Source organism: Pseudophryne corroboree, chromosome 7, assembly GCF_028390025.1.
Source record: "Pseudophryne corroboree isolate aPseCor3 chromosome 7, aPseCor3.hap2, whole genome shotgun sequence".
Classification (NCBI taxonomy): domain Eukaryota; kingdom Metazoa; phylum Chordata; class Amphibia; order Anura; family Myobatrachidae; genus Pseudophryne; species Pseudophryne corroboree.
Window position 1 is genome coordinate 346,665,848 of NC_086450.1, and position 18,574 is coordinate 346,684,421.

At 46.2% G+C, this 18,574-nt stretch overlaps 1 protein-coding gene across 3 annotated transcripts in view; it reads left to right on the forward strand.

Moving 5' to 3' along the window:
- TMC5 (transmembrane channel like 5) overlaps positions 1-18,574 on the forward strand; it is a 383,751-nt gene that overhangs the window by 334,621 nt on the left and 30,556 nt on the right. For all 3 annotated transcript variants that reach the window (XM_063934401.1, XM_063934400.1, XM_063934399.1), the window contains one exon: positions 12,575-12,653. In XM_063934401.1, coding sequence (XP_063790471.1) covers positions 12,575-12,653 — 79 coding nt within the window. The remainder of the gene's footprint in view (positions 1-12,574; positions 12,654-18,574) is intronic.

The window sequence follows — 18,574 nt, forward strand, 5'->3', positions numbered from 1 at the left end:
ACAAATGGTCCGGGTCGCATTTTCAGATGCATCAGCGGATAACCCTGTCACCAAGGACAAGGGTATCCATCCTGTGGTGGTTGCAGAGTGCTCATCTTCTAGAGGGCCGCAGATTCGGCATTCAGGACTGGGTCCTGGTGACCACGGATGCCAGCCTGCGAGGCTGGGGAGCAGTCACACAGGGAAGGAATATCCAGGGCTTAGGGTCAAGCCTGGATACATCACTTCACATAAATATCCTGAAGCTAAGGGCCATTTACAATGCTCTAAGCTTAGCAAGACCTCTGCTTCAAGGTCAGCCGGTGTTGATCCAGTCGGACAACATCATGGCAGTCACCCACGTAAACAGACAGGGTGGCACAAGAAGCAGGAGGGCAATGGCAGAAGCTGCAAGGATTCTCCGCTGGGCGGAAAATCATGTAATAGCACTGTCAACAGTATTCATTCCGGGAGTAGACAACTGGGAAGCAGACTTCCTCAGCACGACCTCCACCCGGGAGAGTGGGGACTTCACCCAGAAGTCGTCCACATGATTAAAAAACTCGACAGGTATTGCGCCAGGTCAAGAGACCCTCAGGCAATAGTTGTAGACGCTCTGGTAACACTGTGGGTGTACCAGTCAGTGTATGTGTTCCCTCCTCTGCCTCTCATACCCAAGGTACTGAGATTGATAAGATGGAGAGGAGTAAGCACTATATTCGTGGCTCCGGATGGGCCAAAAAGGACTTGGTAACCGGAACTTCAAGAGAGGCTCACGGAGGATCCGTGGCCTCTACCTCTAAGAAGGGACTTGCTCCAGCAAGGACCCTGTCTGTTCCAAGACGTACCGCGGCTGCGTTTGACGGCATGGCGGTTGAACACCGGATCCTGAAGGAAAAAAGGCATTCCGGATGAAGTCATCCCTATCCTGATCAAAAGCCAGGAAGGATGTAACCGCAAAAACATTATCACCGCAATTGGCGAAAATATGTTGCGTAGTGCGAGGCCAGTAAGGCCCGACGGAGGAAATTCAACTGGGTCGATTCCTACATTTCCTGCAAACAGGAGTGTCTATGGGCCTGAAATTGGGGTCCATTAAGGTTCAGATTTCGGCCCTGTCAATTTTCTTCCAAAAAAGAACTAGCTTCAGTCCCTGAAGTTTAGACGTTTGTAAAAGGGGTACTGCATATACAGCCTCCTTTTGTGCCTCCAGTGGCAATTTGGGATCTCAATATAGTTTGGGTTCCAAAAGTCACATTGGTTTGAACCACTTAAATCTGTGGAGTTAAAATATCTCACATGGAAAGTGGTCATGCTGTTGGCCCTGGCCTGGGCCAGGCGCGTGTCAGGATTGGCGGCTTTATCCTGTAAAAGCCCTTATCTGATTTTCCATTCGGACAGGGCGGAATTGAGGACTCGTCCTCAGTTTCTCCCTAAGGTGGTTCCAGCGTTTTCACCTGAACCAACCTATTGTGGTGCCTGCGGCTACTAGGGACTTGGAGGAATCCAAGTTGCTGGATGTTGTCAGGGCCCTGAAAATATGTTCCAGGACGGCTGGAGTCAGGAAATCTGACTCGCTGTTTATCCTGTATGCACCCAACATGCTGGGTGCTCCTGCTTCTAAGCAGACTATTGCTCGTTGGATTTGTAGTACAATTCAGCTTGCACATTCTGTGGCAGGCCTGCCACAGCTAAAGTCTGTAAAAGCCCGTTCCACAAGGAAAGTGGGCTCATCTTGGGCGGCTGCCCGAGGGGTCTCGGCTTTACAACTTTGCCGAGCAACTACTTGGTCAGGGGCAAACACGTTTGCTAAATTCTACAAATTTGATACCCTGGCTGAGGAGGACCTGGAGTTCTCTCATTCCGTGCTGCAGAGTCATCCGCACTCTCCCGCCCGTTTGGGAGCTTTGGTATAATCCCCATGGTCCTTACGGAGTCCCCAGCATCCACTTAGGACGTTAGAGAAAATAAGAATTTACTTACCGATAATTCTATTTCTCGTAGTCCGTAGTGGATGCTGGGCGCCCATCCCAAGTGCGGATTGTCTGAAAACAATACTTGTACATAGTTATTGTTACAAAAATCGGGTTATTATTGTTGGGAGCCATCTTTTCAGAGGCTCCTCTGTTATCATACTGTTAACTGGGTTCAGATCACAAGTTATACGGTGTGATTGGTGTGGCTGGTATGAGTCTTACCCGGGATTCAAAATCCTTCCTTATTGTGTACGCTCGTCCGGGCACAGTTTCCTAACTGAGGCTTGGAGGAGGGTCATAGGGGGAGGAGCCAGTGCACACCAGTTAGTCCTAAAGCTTTCTTTAGATGTGCCCAGTCTCCTGCGGAGCCGCTATTCCCCATGGTCCTTACGGAGTCCCCAGCATCCACTACGGACTACGAGAAATAGAATTATCGGTAAGTAAATTCTTATTTTCGTCTTCACAGCAGATTCCTGATCTTCAGTACTAGTTATTATTATTATTATTAATATTATTATAATGCTCTATTTATATTGTGCCACAAGGGATACCCAATTACAGAGTACATAAACAAATAAGCAAAAACAAGAAAACAGTGACTAAGGGTGTGTACACACGGTGAGATTTTTTCGTAAGATTTTGACTATATAGTCAAAATCGTAAGAAAAGTTAGTGCAGATCGCAAGGTGAAAGTCACCTTGCGATCCCGAAGCGCGGTCCCGCCAGGTCGGCATCGCAAGAAAAGATAGACTGTGCAGGCAAGTCAATCCTTGCTAGATCGGTGTACTATCTAGTTCTTCTCACATGTCAATGACATCTCACATAAGCCAAAATCTCACATAAGCCAAAATCGTAAGCACACATAGTACAGATCTCAAGAAAAGTTAGTCAAAATCTGTCCTATCTGGCCTTCGGGGAGTCCAAGGGAAATCGCAAGTAAAAATAGGACATAGCAAGGATCTCACCGTGTGTACACACCCTTACAGTACAAGACAATATAGGACAAGTACAGGGTATATAAACATGGCCACGTCAGCAAATAACACTGAAATAAGTATCACGGTGGCAGAAAACTGAGGGATTTGGTGCCATCAAAGGGAGTATTAAAAAATAGATAGGTTATGTAAGAGACATAAAAGCACACGTGGGAAGAGGGCCCTGCACGTGAAACCATACATTCTAAAGGGAAGGGACACACATACAGGGGTGACACAACATCAGATTGGTAGGCTAACCAAGTAGCATCAGAAGGATGTCTATCTACGTATCCCAATATTCAAGGGGCAAAATAATTCCTTAGCTTTTGAGCAAAAAGAAGTTTACAATATAAACATCATCCATAACATGGCAACTTCTCTAAGGACAATTTCCAAGCTCCTCACAGTTATTCTGAATACAAGGCCTTCAAACTTTTGATCTTCTGGATAATGGTGGCCATTCCGAGTTGTTCGCTCGCTAGCAGTTTTTAGCAGACGTGCAAACGTATTGTCGCCGCCCACTGGGGAGTGTATTTTTGCTTTGCAGAAGTGCGAACGCCTGTCCAGCAGAGCGCCTGCAAAAACATTTTGTGCAAAACAAGACCAGCCCTTAACTTACTATTCGTGTGCGTTGATTCTAACGTTGGAGGGTTGGCTTTTGACGTCACACTCCCGCCCAGTGTTCGCCCAGACACGCCTGCATTTTCCCTGGCACGCCTGCGTTTTTCTAAGCACTACCTGAAAACGGTCAGTTGAGACCCAGAAACGCCCCTTTCCTGTCACTCTTCTTGCGGCCGCCACTGCAAATGAAAACGTCGCTAGAACCTGTGCAAAACCACAAAGGACTTTGTACCCGTACGTCGCGCGTGCACATTGTGGTGCATACGCATGCACAGAAATGGAAATTTTTAGCCTGATCACTGCGCTGCGAACAACAGCAGCTAGCGATCAACTCGGAATGACCCCCAATGTCCTCAATTTTTTTTTTTACCACATCCTAATAGACCGGAACTCACCATGAACTTTATTATTACACACTGGACCAAGAATTGCTTTCATCCAACCCTGAAGTTTACATTCCTGGGAATAATGGGGCAGATGTATTAAGCCTGGAGAAGGGATGAAGAAGTGATAAAGCAGTGATAAGTGCAAGGTGATAACGTATAGCCAGTCAGCTCCTAACTGTCATTTTTCAAATCCATAATGATTGGCTAATGCTTTATCACCTACCACTCATCACTTCTTTATTACTGCTTTATCACTTCTCCAGGCTTAATACATCTGCCCCTCTGTTTGATCGTCTGGAATTTGATTGGGAAACATTGCAGCCTAAACACTGAAATAAGTACTTTTCTTGTAGCAGGGAAAAAAAAAAAAAACAGTACCCCAGGGAAAAATTATACCCCTTTTCCACCTGAGTACCAGGTCTGATCCAGGATGTTTAACCCGGCTACAACCCGTGTCGGCCCCACCGTTTCCACTGCACTTCGACACGGGTTATTTCCGGGTCGGATCTGTTTCCACTTAACCCGGGTAAGCTTTGTAAAAGCTATTGATGTCACTCGTTACTCAGTCTGAAAACACGGGTAATGACCATTTCCACTGCACAATTACCCGGGTCATTACCGTGTTACCGTGTTCAACCCAGGTAGCTACCCGGGTAGGATTCCAGGGTCACTCAACCCATGTTGAGCCGTTTCCACTTACTAAAAACCCATGTTGATGCGCGCCCCCATGCAAAAACACAGGTAAATTTAGCTAGTGGAAAAGGGGTATTACATACTGTATGGCTAACCTTAGCACTAGTTCTTGGTCTCTGTAGATGGTGTCACGATCCGGGTATCTGGACGCCATTACTTACCCTTCAGATGCCTCCTAAGGCGGGCTCAGCGTTCCAGGACCGGATTCCGCTGTTCCTGAGTTTCCACATGCAGAGTGTCAGAGTGGTGTTTTCATCAGCCGCGGCCTCCGCTGTGCCCGCGTGGTTAAATGTGCATCTATCAGCCTGGCGTCTCCGGTGGCCGGCGCCGCCATTACTGTTTCCCAGACCACATGGATTACAAACCAAACTTCCCTCCAAGTGTCTGCATGGGCGCAGCCATCTTGGATTCTGTCATCTGATCATTTCCACCAATCTGCTGTTTGTATTGTTGATTTGCATAATTGCCTAGCCAACCCCTTCCTTGCTGCAGGTATAAGTAAGCTGTGCCTGAGCAAGGAAGACGTCAGTGCTTTGGTTGTCAAACCTAGTTCCTGTTTGTCTCTCTCCTGTGATTGTCTTCCAGGTTCCAGCTCCTGTCTCAAGACTTCCACCATAGAGACCCGCACCAGCATTCCACCTGCGGTGTAGCCTGACTCTCCAATCCATCGTGGATTCATCTGTTTCCAGCTACAACATTACCTGCTTCCAGCAGAGTACAGCTTCCCTTAAAGGGCCGGTGTCCTTTCTACACTTTACCACTCTCCACCGGTATTATTATTTCTCCGCTCTCAAGTTCTACATTTCAGTTCATATTTCATCGCTCCCAAGTTCATTTATTATTTAACTGGTTCCAGCCAGTATCCACTCCGTGCTAACAGCAGTCTGGTTCCAGCCAGTATCCACAGCAGCTGTTTTACCTTCAGCAACCCAGCTTTTCCTGGAACACCAGCTGGCACAATCCTGGGTTATCTCCATTGCTACAGTCGGGCCTGGTAAGGACTTTCCATCTAGAAGATCATAAGAACTATCTCACACTACCAGTGCCCTGTGGCTCCTGCCATCCTGTAGTACTCAGGAACTGTATTTATTCTTTGCTGACTTTTACGTTTTCTTTTACTGCTGCTGTGTTGCGGAGTTGTCATAATAAACATCATTGACTTTTATCCAAGTTGTCGTGGTCACGCCTTCGGGCAGTTATTATTCATGTTACTTACATGTCCAGGGGTCTGATACAACCTCCCAGGTTCCGGTACATCTCAGCCCCTACAACTGAGGCTGCCTCCCGTCAGCTCAGGCCCTCAGTTGTGACAGTAAGCACTGACCTAATGAATCCAGCCGGAGACCAGGATCAAGCGGCCAGGCCGATGCAAGAACTGGCAGCCCGACTAGAACATCAGGAGGCTGCACAGGGCCACATCATCCGATGTCTCCAGGATCTCTCTACTCGGCTGGATGGGATTCAGACAACTCTCCGTGGATCAGGCGCGTCTGGTGCGTCAACCACAGTGACTCCAGCTATAACCCCACCCACCTTACCCATTTCTGCTCCACGTCTTCATCTTCCAACGCCAGCAAAATTTGACGGATCTCCAAGATTCTGCAGGGGATTTCTCAACCAGTGTGAGATTCAGTTTGAGCTACAACCTGGCAATTTCCCCAGTGACCGTACAAAAATTGCCTACATTATTTCTCTTCTCAGTGGCTCAGCCCTTGATTGGGCATCACCGTTATGGGAGAGGTCCGACACCCTGCTATCTTCTTACACTGCATTCGTGTCAACATTCAGGCGCATCTTCGACGAGCCAGGCCGGGTAACTTCAGCTTCGTCTGAGATTCTCCGTTTACGCCAGGGATCACATACTGTAGGACAATATCTTATACAGTTCCAGATCCTGGCATCCGAACTGGCATGGAACGACGAGGCCCTGTATGCTGCATTCTGGCATGGTTTATCCGAGCGTATTAAAGATGAGTTAGCTACCAGAGACTTACCCTCCAAGTTAGATGAGTTAATCTCACTTTGTACGAAAGTTGACTTACGTTTCAGAGAGAGAGCAACTGAGCGTGGAAGATCATCTGCTCCAAAATCTTCTGCTCCTCCTCCTCGCCAACTGTCACCAACTAAAGATGAACCCATGCAAATTGGCCGTTCCCGTTTAACTCCTGCTGAGCGCCGAAGACGTCTCTCCGAGTTTCTCTGTTTGTATTGTGCAGCTCCGTCTCACACCATTAATGCCTGTCCCAAACGTCCGGGAAACTCCAAATCCTAGCTCGCCAAGGAGAGGGCCGGCTAGGAGTAATGATCTCCTCTCCATCTCCTCAAGATTGTAACCTCCCAGTCTCGCTTCAAGTTGCTCAACGTTATCAGAACGTCATTGCCCTCCTGGATTCCGGAGCAGCTGGGAACTTTATTACCGAAGCCTATGTTAAACGGTGGTCCCTACCCACCGAGAGACTTCCTTCGTCCTTTTCCTTAACTGCTGTGGATGGCAGTAAAATTTTTGATACAGTTATTTCTCTAAGGACTCTACCAGTTCGTCTGAGAGTGGGAGTTCTTCATTCCGAACTTATTTCACTTTTAGTGATTCCAAGAGCCACACATCCTGTGGTCCTGGGCCTTCCATGGCTCCGTCTTCACAATCCTACAATTGATTGGACGACTACGCAAATCCTGGCATGGGGTTCCTCCTGTACTAAGACATGTTTGTTTAAAGTGTTGCCTGTCTGTTCTTCCTCCCCCAGGTCGTCTGATGTTCCACCTCCTCCATATCAAGATTTCACGGATGTGTTCAGTAAAGCTTCTGCTGATATCCTTCCTCCTCATAGAGAATGGGACTGCCCGATTGATCTCGTTCCAGGGAAGGTTCCACCTCGAGGCCGAACTTATCCGTTGTCTCTCCCCGAGACGCATTCTATGGAGGAATACATTAAGGAGAACCTAGCAAAGGGGTTCATTCGACCTTCTTCTTCTCCAGCCGGCGCAGGCTTCTTTTTTGTAAAGAAGAAAGATGGTGGTCTGCGGCCGTGCATCGACTACAGAGGTTTGAACGACATTACCATCAAGAACCGCTATCCTTTACCCCTGATTACTGAGCTCTTTGACAGAGTTAGCGGAGCTACCATCTTTACAAAGCTGGACCTGAGAGGTGCATACAATCTCATCCGGATCCGTGAGGGTGACGAGTGGAAGACCGCATTTAACACCCGTGACGGACATTATGAGTACCTCGTCATGCCCTTCGGATTGAGCAATGCTCCAGCTGTCTTCCAGCATTTCGTCAATGAGATCTTCAGAGACATTCTATACCGTCATGTCGTGGTCTATCTAGATGATATCCTCATTTTTGCCAACGATTTAGAGGAACATCGTTTCTGGGTAAAGGAGGTTCTGTCCCGTCTCCGTGTCAATCATCTCTACTGCAAATTAGAGAAATGCGTCTTTGAAGTCAAGTCCATTCCGTTTCTAGGGTACATTGTGTCCGGTTCCGGACTAGAGATGGATCCTGAGAAACTACAAGCAATCCAGAATTGGCCGGTACCCTTAACCCTCAAAGGGGTCCAGAGGTTCTTAGGGTTCGCCAATTATTACCGAAAGTTTATACGAGACTTTTCCACCATTGTGGCGCCTATTACTGCTTTCACCAAGAAGGGTGCTAACCCGTCCAAGTGGTCTGAAGAAGCCATGCAAGCTTTTCATCTTTTAAAACAGAGGTTCATCTCTGCACCTGTCCTGAAACAGCCTGACGTCGACTCTCCTTTCATCTTAGAGGTGGATGCCTCCTCCGTTGGAGTAGGAGCGGTGTTATCTCAGAGGGCTAAAGATGGTCATTTACATCCTTGCAGTTTCTTCTCACGGAAGTTCTCCCCAGCGGAGCGCAACTATGCCATTGGCGACCAGGAGTTGCTAGCCATCAAGCTCGCTCTAGAGGAGTGGAGATATCTGTTGGAGGGAGCTTCTCATTCAATCACCATCCTTACAGACCACAAGAACCTTCTATATCTAAAAGGCGCACAATGTCTCAACCCTCGTCAGGCCAGATGGGCACTTTTCTTTTCCAGGTTCGACTTTAAACTCCAGTTCTGTCCGGGCTCTCAGAATCGCAAGGCCGATGCCCTTTCCCGCTCATGGGAGCAAGAAAATGAGTCAGAGTCTTTAGACAAGCATCCTATTATAAATCCGTTGGCATTCTCCACGGTAGGGATGGACTCTACGCCCCCATCAGGGAAAAGTTTTGTGAAGCCGACACTAAGGAAGAAGCTCATGCATTGGGCCCATGCTTCCCGTTTTGCCGGACATACAGGTATCCAAAAAACCCTGGAGTTTATCTCTAGGTCCTATTGGTGGCCAACTCTGAAAAAGGACGTTTTGGAGTTTATTGCATCTTGCCCAAAGTGTGCTCAACATAAAGTATCCCGCCAGTCGCCTGCGGGGCAACTGGTTCCACTATCTGTTCCCCGTCGACCATGGACCCATTTGTCGATGGATTTTATTACAGATTTGCCCATGTGCAACAAGTTCAATACCATCTGGGTGGTAGTTGACCGGTTCACCAAGATGGCACACTTCATTCCTCTCACCGGTCTTCCGTCAGCTTCCAAGTTGGCTCAAGTATTCATACAAGAGATCTTCCGACTCCACGGTCTTCCAGAAGAAATTATCTCAGATCGAGGAGTTCAATTCACAGCCAAATTCTGGCGAAGTTTATGTCAAGTCCTCCAAGTCAAGTTAAAGTTTTCCACGGCTTACCATCCTCAGACCAATGGTCAAACTGAGAGGGTGAATCAGGACTTGGAGGCCTTCCTCCGCATCTATGTGTCCTCCTCTCAAGATGACTGGGTTCAATTACTTCCCTGGGCCGAGTTCTGTCATAACAACCAGTATCATTCTTCATCTTCTTCAACACCATTCTTCACCAACTTTGGATTCCACCCTAAAGTCCCTGAGTTCCAACCGCTTCCAGCAACTTCTGTTCCCGCAGTGGATATCACCTTGCATCAGTTTGCCAATATCTGGAAGAGCGTACGATCAGCTCTGCTCAAGGCATCGTTCAGGTACAAGAAGTTTGCGGATAAGAAGCGTCGAGCAGTTCCTGCTCTCAAGGTGGGTGATCGGGTATGGTTATCCACGAAGAATTTGAGGTTAAGAGTTCCCAGTATGAAGTTTGCACCTCGCTACATCGGTCCTTTTAAAATTGATCAAGTCATCAATCCTGTTGCTTACAGACTCCAGTTACCTCCCTTCTTAAAAATACCCAGGACATTCCATGTTTCCCTGTTGAAACCGCTAATCTTGAATCGGTTTCATTCCTCACTTCCACCAACTCCGAAAGTCCAAACTCAACGAGGCGTTGAGTATGAAGTGGCCAAGATCCTGGACTCACGTCACCGTTACGGTCAACTTCAGTATCTCATTGACTGGAAGGGCTATGGTCCTGAAGAACGCTCTTGGACCAATGCCTCTGACGTCCATGCTCCTGCCTTGGTCCGAAATTTCCACGCAAAGTTTCCTTTAAAGCCTAAGAAGTGTCCTGGGGCCACTCCTAAAGGGGGGGGTGCTGTCACGATCCGGGTATCTGGACGCCATTACTTACCCTTCAGATGCCTCCTAAGGCGGGCTCAGCGTTCCAGGACCGGATTCCGCTGTTCCTGAGTTTCCACATGCAGAGTGTCAGAGTGGTGTTTTCATCAGCCGCGGCCTCCGCTGTGCCCGCGTGGTTAAATGTGCATCTATCAGCCTGGCGTCTCCGGTGGCCGGCGCCGCCATTACTGTTTCCCAGACCACATGGATTACAAACCAAACTTCCCTCCAAGTGTCTGCATGGGCGCAGCCATCTTGGATTCTGTCATCTGATCATTTCCACCAATCTGCTGTTTGTATTGTTGATTTGCATAATTGCCTAGCCAACCCCTTCCTTGCTGCAGGTATAAGTAAGCTGTGCCTGAGCAAGGAAGACGTCAGTGCTTTGGTTGTCAAACCTAGTTCCTGTTTGTCTCTCTCCTGTGATTGTCTTCCAGGTTCCAGCTCCTGTCTCAAGACTTCCACCATAGAGACCCGCACCAGCATTCCACCTGCGGTGTAGCCTGACTCTCCAATCCATCGTGGATTCATCTGTTTCCAGCTACAACATTACCTGCTTCCAGCAGAGTACAGCTTCCCTTAAAGGGCCGGTGTCCTTTCTACACTTTACCACTCTCCACCGGTATTATTATTTCTCCGCTCTCAAGTTCTACATTTCAGTTCATATTTCATCGCTCCCAAGTTCATTTATTATTTAACTGGTTCCAGCCAGTATCCACTCCGTGCTAACAGCAGTCTGGTTCCAGCCAGTATCCACAGCAGCTGTTTTACCTTCAGCAACCCAGCTTTTCCTGGAACACCAGCTGGCACAATCCTGGGTTATCTCCATTGCTACAGTCGGGCCTGGTAAGGACTTTCCATCTAGAAGATCATAAGAACTATCTCACACTATCAGTGCCCTGTGGCTCCTGCCATCCTGTAGTACTCAGGAACTGTATTTATTCTTTGCTGACTTTTACGTTTTCTTTTACTGCTGCTGTGTTGCGGAGTTGTCATAATAAACATCATTGACTTTTATCCAAGTTGTCGTGGTCACGCCTTCGGGCAGTTATTATTCATGTTACTTACATGTCCAGGGGTCTGATACAACCTCCCAGGTTCCGGTACATCTCAGCCCCTACAACTGAGGCTGCCTCCCGTCAGCTCAGGCCCTCAGTTGTGACAGATGGGTTTTGGGATGGCTCTCAGAATTAACACATTTTTAAGACCAGGTTATTATTTACCCTGTTGGACTGTAAGTCAGTGCAGCATCCATTGTTTATAAGATTCATGCAATTGTTTAGACATTTGTAGTCTCAGATCAAAAAAGGGCTAACTGCTAGGATCAAGTGCTGGTTTCATTCTTAATAAATGTCAGCGTTTCACTGTAATCAAGACTTTGGGCTACATGTAATAGGGTGCAAGTTTAGCGCTAAACTTGCACATGTTTATAATTCACACATGTAATAGCCTACGAGACCATGCAAACTCGCATGTAACTCTCATTTCCCTTACTTGCTGGGGGCAATCTCGCATCCAGATTTTTCACATTGAAAACATACAGTGTAATAGGTTGCGAGTTGTAAACTCACACAAAATTAGTTAAATTAGTTAATTAGATAATGCCGCAGTCAAGGGACACTCTTGACGGGGATCCTCAAATCCATAGAATTCTCCCCCATAACTAGTCAGCCCAAGTGCCGGTAGAGGGAAGGCCCATTACTAACTCAAGTCCAACCTGTGGTGTGAACAGGGTTTCAAGCCGTCTCCACAACGTGTTTAGTTACCCCGGTTAGACCCAGGTTTTTTAGTGGAAAAGGGGTATTAGTACCAGCTTCACAGAAACTATATAGTACACACAACTAAAGTGTTTGTATATATTCATCTCCTAATTAGACAAATACAAAAGGAGAAATAAAAAAGTACAGTACCTTGAATGGGTGGTTTGGTAGAAAAAAATATTATGATAAAATATATCAAACAGTACAAGCATAATTTATAGGGTTTGTAATAAGTATATGATTTGTTTAAACTGTTTTTATTAAATTTTAAGTCATACATAGAAAATATATATATAAACACATTTCCAACAAGAACAACTACAAATGTTGATTCAGTCAAATAGCAAAAGAAATAGTACATTGCGACATTGTCTCGCTTCAACCATTTAACCGATGAAGTGACCAATTGTAAATTTAACAAAAAGAAAATTCGACTAGTCTGTATGACACAATAAATGTAACTAGGCTTTATAATATCAATTACAGCAGTGAAAAATAAAAAGGAAGGAGAGAGAGGAAAGGATAGAAAGAATTATATGTTTATCATAGTTGTTAACTACAGTTGCCCAACAAAGTTACTAACATTTCCAATATTGTTGCAGAATTATCTCATATCTTTATTGGCAAATCTTACAAGGAGAGAAGATAATGGTGAAGAGACTACTTGTGCAAATAGCCAATGTGAGTACTGTGCAGTATATCTCAAATAAATGAATGTTTAGTTACTTTAAATTAATAGCACGTTGACATGAATTGCCAGTTGTTTACTGTTACATGTGCTGTCTGCAGCTCTGTTCTGTCTGCTTAATTGCTGTAGCAGCTGCATTGGATCAGTGATCTTTGGAGGCTTGGCTGCAGGAGTCTGGTGATTGGCTCCTGTTCACTTTATCCCCTCAATCTGCCTTGCACTGCTTGCTGATCATAGAGCTTAGTTGCAGCGAGAGCCGGTGTCCCTCTCTGTGTTTGAAACCTAGCATTGTATGTTTACTATCTTCCATTCCTCCACAGCTGCAGCCTGGTAGAACCCCTATTGTCTGCCCCTTGTACCTCTGTGTGGGAGCCTAGCTTTGTGTGTTTACTGTCTTCCTGTCTTCCTCAGCTGCAGCTTTGCAGAACCCCTATTTGCGGGTGTCGTACGGTATGCGAGCGCAAAGGAGCACACTGTGCTGCGGGCACGGTGGCGCGCTACACTATTTTATTCTCCCTCCAGGGGGGTCGCGGACCCCCACGAGGGAGAATAGTTGTCAGTATGCCGGGTGTCGGGATTCCGGCGCCGGTATACTGTGCGCCGGGATCCCGACATTCGGCATACAGAAGACCACCCCTGTCTGCAACCAGTTCATTGTTTGTGCTTATGTTCCATGTGCTGTTGGTAGGTGTACATTGTATTATTCACTGGATATTAAACCTTTATCACCACCCGAGTACCTAGCACTCCTGCCACTGTTATCATCTCCCAACAGTAATACTGCTCCTCTCTGTTGGTTACTGCAGTTGCCAGGGGCAACATCTATTGGCCTGGACCATTCTGTCTTCTTTGTGTATCTGTTCTGCTCTCCCTGTCTAATCACCTTCAAACTGTAATATTGTTCCTTTGTGTAGGTTACTGCGGTTGCGGGGAGTAACATCCACTGGCTTGGAGCATTCCTTGTTATTTATGTAACAGTTGCTATATGTTCCTTTTCCCTTTTGTTAGATTATCTTGTCTGTTAGTCAGGTATTACCTCCTCCCAGTCCGTCACTTTTCCCCTTCTCTTGTACCTCAGTCTCAGCCCTGTCTCCATAGTTTGCCTTCTCTTAGCCCTGTCCACCTCTCCTCTGCTCTGTAGTGTATTTACGGTACTCATTGAGCTCATACTACCGTCAGTGGTATAAGTCCTAGTGGGCATCCCAGTACCGGTAGGCACATCAAGCCTTATGGGAAAAGCGGCTATTATAGGCAAGAAGACCTGCTGGTAGGTTCTATGAGTCTCAACCCTGGGAGTACAGGGGTCACTACCAGGAGACCTTCAGGAGATGGAGATCCTCAGAGTTCTCCGATCTTACCAAGGGAAGACTCTCCAGTCATGACAGTTTGCTAAAATAATTTGTGTATTGTTTTGTAACTGCATAGTATGGATCTAAATTCAGAGCATATTATAAAGCTGGAATAAGACTTTAGAAGATCTTACAAAGTTGACAGTTGTAGAGCAATCAGCCCTGTCCTCTATCACAGCATAACAACACTTAATGAGCGGTATTCAATTTTTTCCACCCCCTTCCACACCCGTTCTGTTTTTGCTGACGGGCGTGGTATCATCATTTCAGCTCGCTACCCCTGGGGTAGCGAGGCGCCCTAACCCTTTACGCAGCTAAACCTGATTACTACAGTATGTGTGCGATAACGGGGATCACTTTAGAAAGGAGATTGGGCGTAGCGTTGCCATCTAATCCCTTTAATTCTAGTCACATATTAATTACACAGGGTCTGTGGCAGGCTGACTTCAAGACTTCATTTCACCTGGTTTTAATCAGCCACAGAACCTGTGTAATTAATAAATATGTGTCCAGAATTAAAGGGATGAGGTGGCAACCCTAATTGGGTGTGATATTTTATTTGAATACCGCCCAGTGATTTTACTGTTAGTATTTACTGTATATTTGCTCAGAGAGCATTATCTCACATACATTATCTCACATTAATAGGATTGATGGGAGAGCTCTAGAAGAAAATAATAGTGAAGAAGATACTGTAACAGCAGTTACTCTAATAAATGGTGACTTGTATAAGTAAACTTAATAACACTATACCTAATTGGGCCTCCAAGTTTTATGCTACAGTCCCTCTGAAAAATGAGTGTGGTCTCATTGAGAATAGTCAGGGTATGGGATAGCCCGAACATGTATTGGGTGGATCAAGAACTTGCCCTAATTTGTAACAATTTATCAGGTATAGTAACAGCTCCCACTGTCAGATGCATGTTCAGAGTAACTGATTCTGTTGAAGGCTATCTTGGCTCTTATGACACACAGTAGTGCCCTGAACTCACATTACGCATTCAATTCATACCATGTTACACAGTAGTGCATAAAACAATAAGGGTCTGATTCTGGCCTTTCCGTAGTCTGACACAGTACAGCCATGTTTTTCTACTGCTCATGTGTCTAAGTCACACCCCCTCCCTCCAAGCAGTAACAGCCTCCCCAAAAATGTCTTATTCTTTAAAAACTGAGCTCTTCTTGCTGTACAACTTCTGATTCCGCCATTATGGAACTCATACTACCAAATCTCCTCTCATTACGGTCATTGCATTGTTATTAAGTCCCACATTCTAGATATCATGTTATCAGAGACTACTACTCAGTAATTACTCTGTAATTAAGTAACCCCTCCCCCAGTCCAGGCATCATCGTTCCAGAGCTGCTCATCAGCAAACCAAAGCTTTCCACACTCTTGCTAACCCTCATGATAATAACTATAATGAAGTCTTCCCTTCTAGACACCATGCTATTAGAGCTTTTTATTAGAAAACAGGGCTTGTCACCACCTATCACAGTGGCAGACATGAGTCGGTCTGTCCCTGGACTGTCCCACTCTGTGGACCCTCGAGTTTTTCTCAGAGAGAACTTCTCTGAGCATCTTTAAAATTGGTGCACAAAAACATTGGCCTGTGTTCATGGCATTCTGGGCCAAATATGTGATTAAAGTTTCAGCAGTCATGGCATCTCACGGGACACTGAGTGTGTTGGCACGCACTGAGGCTGATAAGTGATGAAACATTGTAGAAAACAAGGTGGTATAGTTACCAGAAATTAATTTCTTAAAGGTACAGCAAACCAGGCCAGGCCACCCTTTTTGCCTTACAATAATTTATAGCACCAATTAGTTTTATTATTCAGGACCATCACCAGAGCCTGGTACATTCTGGCCATGGCCTTTGAGACTTCATGGAGTGTTCTGCATGCACACATATATTACCCAGATGCTTTATTTTGGGAGTATGTGTGTTCAGGGGAATTTGTTCAGCTAGTTCTAAATTACAAATTGCTGAGTTTATCAAAGTTTCTGTCACTGTAAAATCTATTTTTAAGTAAAAAAAAAAAGCCTTAGAATGAGCCCAGTTACTAGCGTAATACTTGAGTTTACTTACTTAAGATATGTACCCTAAGCAGATCTAGCAAAATATACATTTTAGATGTAAACTGTGCTAAGCAAAATAAACAGCTCAAGCTCAGCCAGGTAAAGTGTGTGTTGCAGGAACCTGTATTCCGTACTCTCCTATGCCGCCAATTCACCCTGCCAGAGGTCACTGATCGTTGTGTAAGGCTGCTCCTGTACATCTCTAGATTGGATTATAGCTGCCTGGTTTCTGCTCTCTTTGTTATCTGGAATATATTTCTCCTGCTTTAGTGTGTGTTAACTATCTTTCTGTGTTTGTACTTCATTTGTAAGAATCGTTGCCCATAGACAACCTTTGGACAACATCTTTTGAACAGGATCTGACATTTGACAGCCCTAGTGAAAGTATTTGCCTATCTCCACAAAAAAGTGTCAAGAATATATCCAAGTTTATGTCATTGGCTTATGTACAGTAACTCGGCAACCAGCAGAGATCCTTTCCAGGTCTTTTTGGACCTTGTCCTATAATTTATTTATTTTTAACAAATCTCATTGTTTGCCTCATTTTGAGTGTTCTCTACCCCTTCATTCCTCTAGCCATCGGGGTCACCGAGATGGCCTCCAACTCACCCCCTTTTCTCCCGCTCCCATACTGTTACTTCTTCAACACTTTCCACACCTTTTACTACTACTTAGCTTGGTTTTTAATTTGCCTGTACCATAGTTTATGTATATTTCTCTTACGTCCTAGAGGATGCTGGGGACTCCGCAAGGACCATGGGGTATAGACGGGCTCCGCAGGAGACATGGGCACTATAAAGAACTTTAGTATGGGTGTGCACTGCCTCCTCCCTCTATGCCCCTCCTCCAGACCTCAGTTGGTTCCTGTGCCCAGAGGAGACTGGGTGCATTACAGGGAGCTCTCCTGAGTTTCTCTGAAAAAAGAATTTTGTTAGGTTTTTTATTTTCAGGGAGCACTGCTGGCAACAGGCTCCCTGCATCGTGGGACTGAGGAGAGAGAACCAGACCTACTTAACTAATAGGCTCTGCTTCTAAGGCTACTGGACACCATTAGCTCCAGAGGGAGTCGGAACGCAGGTCTCCCCTCGCCGTTTGTCCCAGAGCCGCGCCGCCGTCCTCCTCACAGAGCCGGAAGACAGAAGCCGGGTGAGTATATGAAGAAAGAAGACTTCTAAGGCGGCAGAAGACTTCAGATCTTCCCTGAGGTAAGCACACAGCGATAACGCTGCGCGTCATTGCACCCACACACAACACACACTGCAGGCACTGATGGGTGCAGGGCGCAGGGGGGGGCGCCCTGGGCAGCAATATAAACCTCTAGGACTGGCAGATACATATATATAGGCTGCGGAGGCAGTAGATATAAAAATCCCCCGCCAGTATTACAAAACTGAGGGGACCGAAGCCCGCCGCTGGAGGGGGCGGAGCTTGATTCCACAGCACTAACCAGCGCCATTTTCTCCACAGAGCACTGCAGAGAAGCTGGCTCCCCGGGCTCTCCCCTGCTGAAAACGGGTGACACAGGGCAGAAAAGAGGGGGGGCATTTGTAAGGTGTAGTGAGTGAATTATACAGATAATTATATATATATATATATATATATATATATATATAAAAGCGCTATATTATCTGGGAATTTGTTTCCAGTGTCAGTTGGCGCTGGGTGTGTGCTGGCATACTCTCTCACTGTCTCTCCTAAGGGCCTTATCGGGAAACTGTCTCCATATAAATATATCCCTGTGTGTGTGAGGGTGTCGGTACGAGTGTGTCGACATGTCTGAAGCGGAAGGCTCCTCTAAGGAGGAGGTGGAGCAGATGATTGTGGTGTCTCCGTCGGCAATGCCGGCACCTGATTGGTTGGACATGTGGAATGTTTTAAATGCAAATGTGACCTTATTACATAAGAGGATGGACAAAGCAGAGTCCAGGGAAAAAGCAGGGAGTCAATCCATGGCTTTGACTGTGTCACAGGGCCCTTCAGGGTCTCAAAAACGTTCTCTATCCCAAATAGCAGACACTGATACCGACACGGATTCTGACTCCAGTGTCGACTACGATGATGCAAGGTTACACCCAAAGGTGGCCAAAAGTATTCATTATATGATTATTGCAATAAAAGATGTTTTGCATATCACAGATGACCCCTCTGTCCCTGACACGAGGGTGCGCATGTATAAGGAAAAGAAACCTGAGGTAACCTTTCCCCCATCTTATGAGCTGAACGAGTTATTTGAAAAAGCTTGGGAAACTCCAGACAGAAAACTGCAGATTCCCAAGAGGATTCTTATGGCGTATCCTTTCCCTGCACAGGACAGGGTACGGTGGGAATCCTCGCCCAGGGTGGACAAGGCTTTAACGCGCTTGTCCAAGAAGGTGGCGCTACCGTCTCCAGACACGGCAGCCCTCAATGATCCTGCTGATCGCAGACAGGAAACTACCTTAAAATCTATTTATACACATACGAGTGCTTTACTCAGACCGGC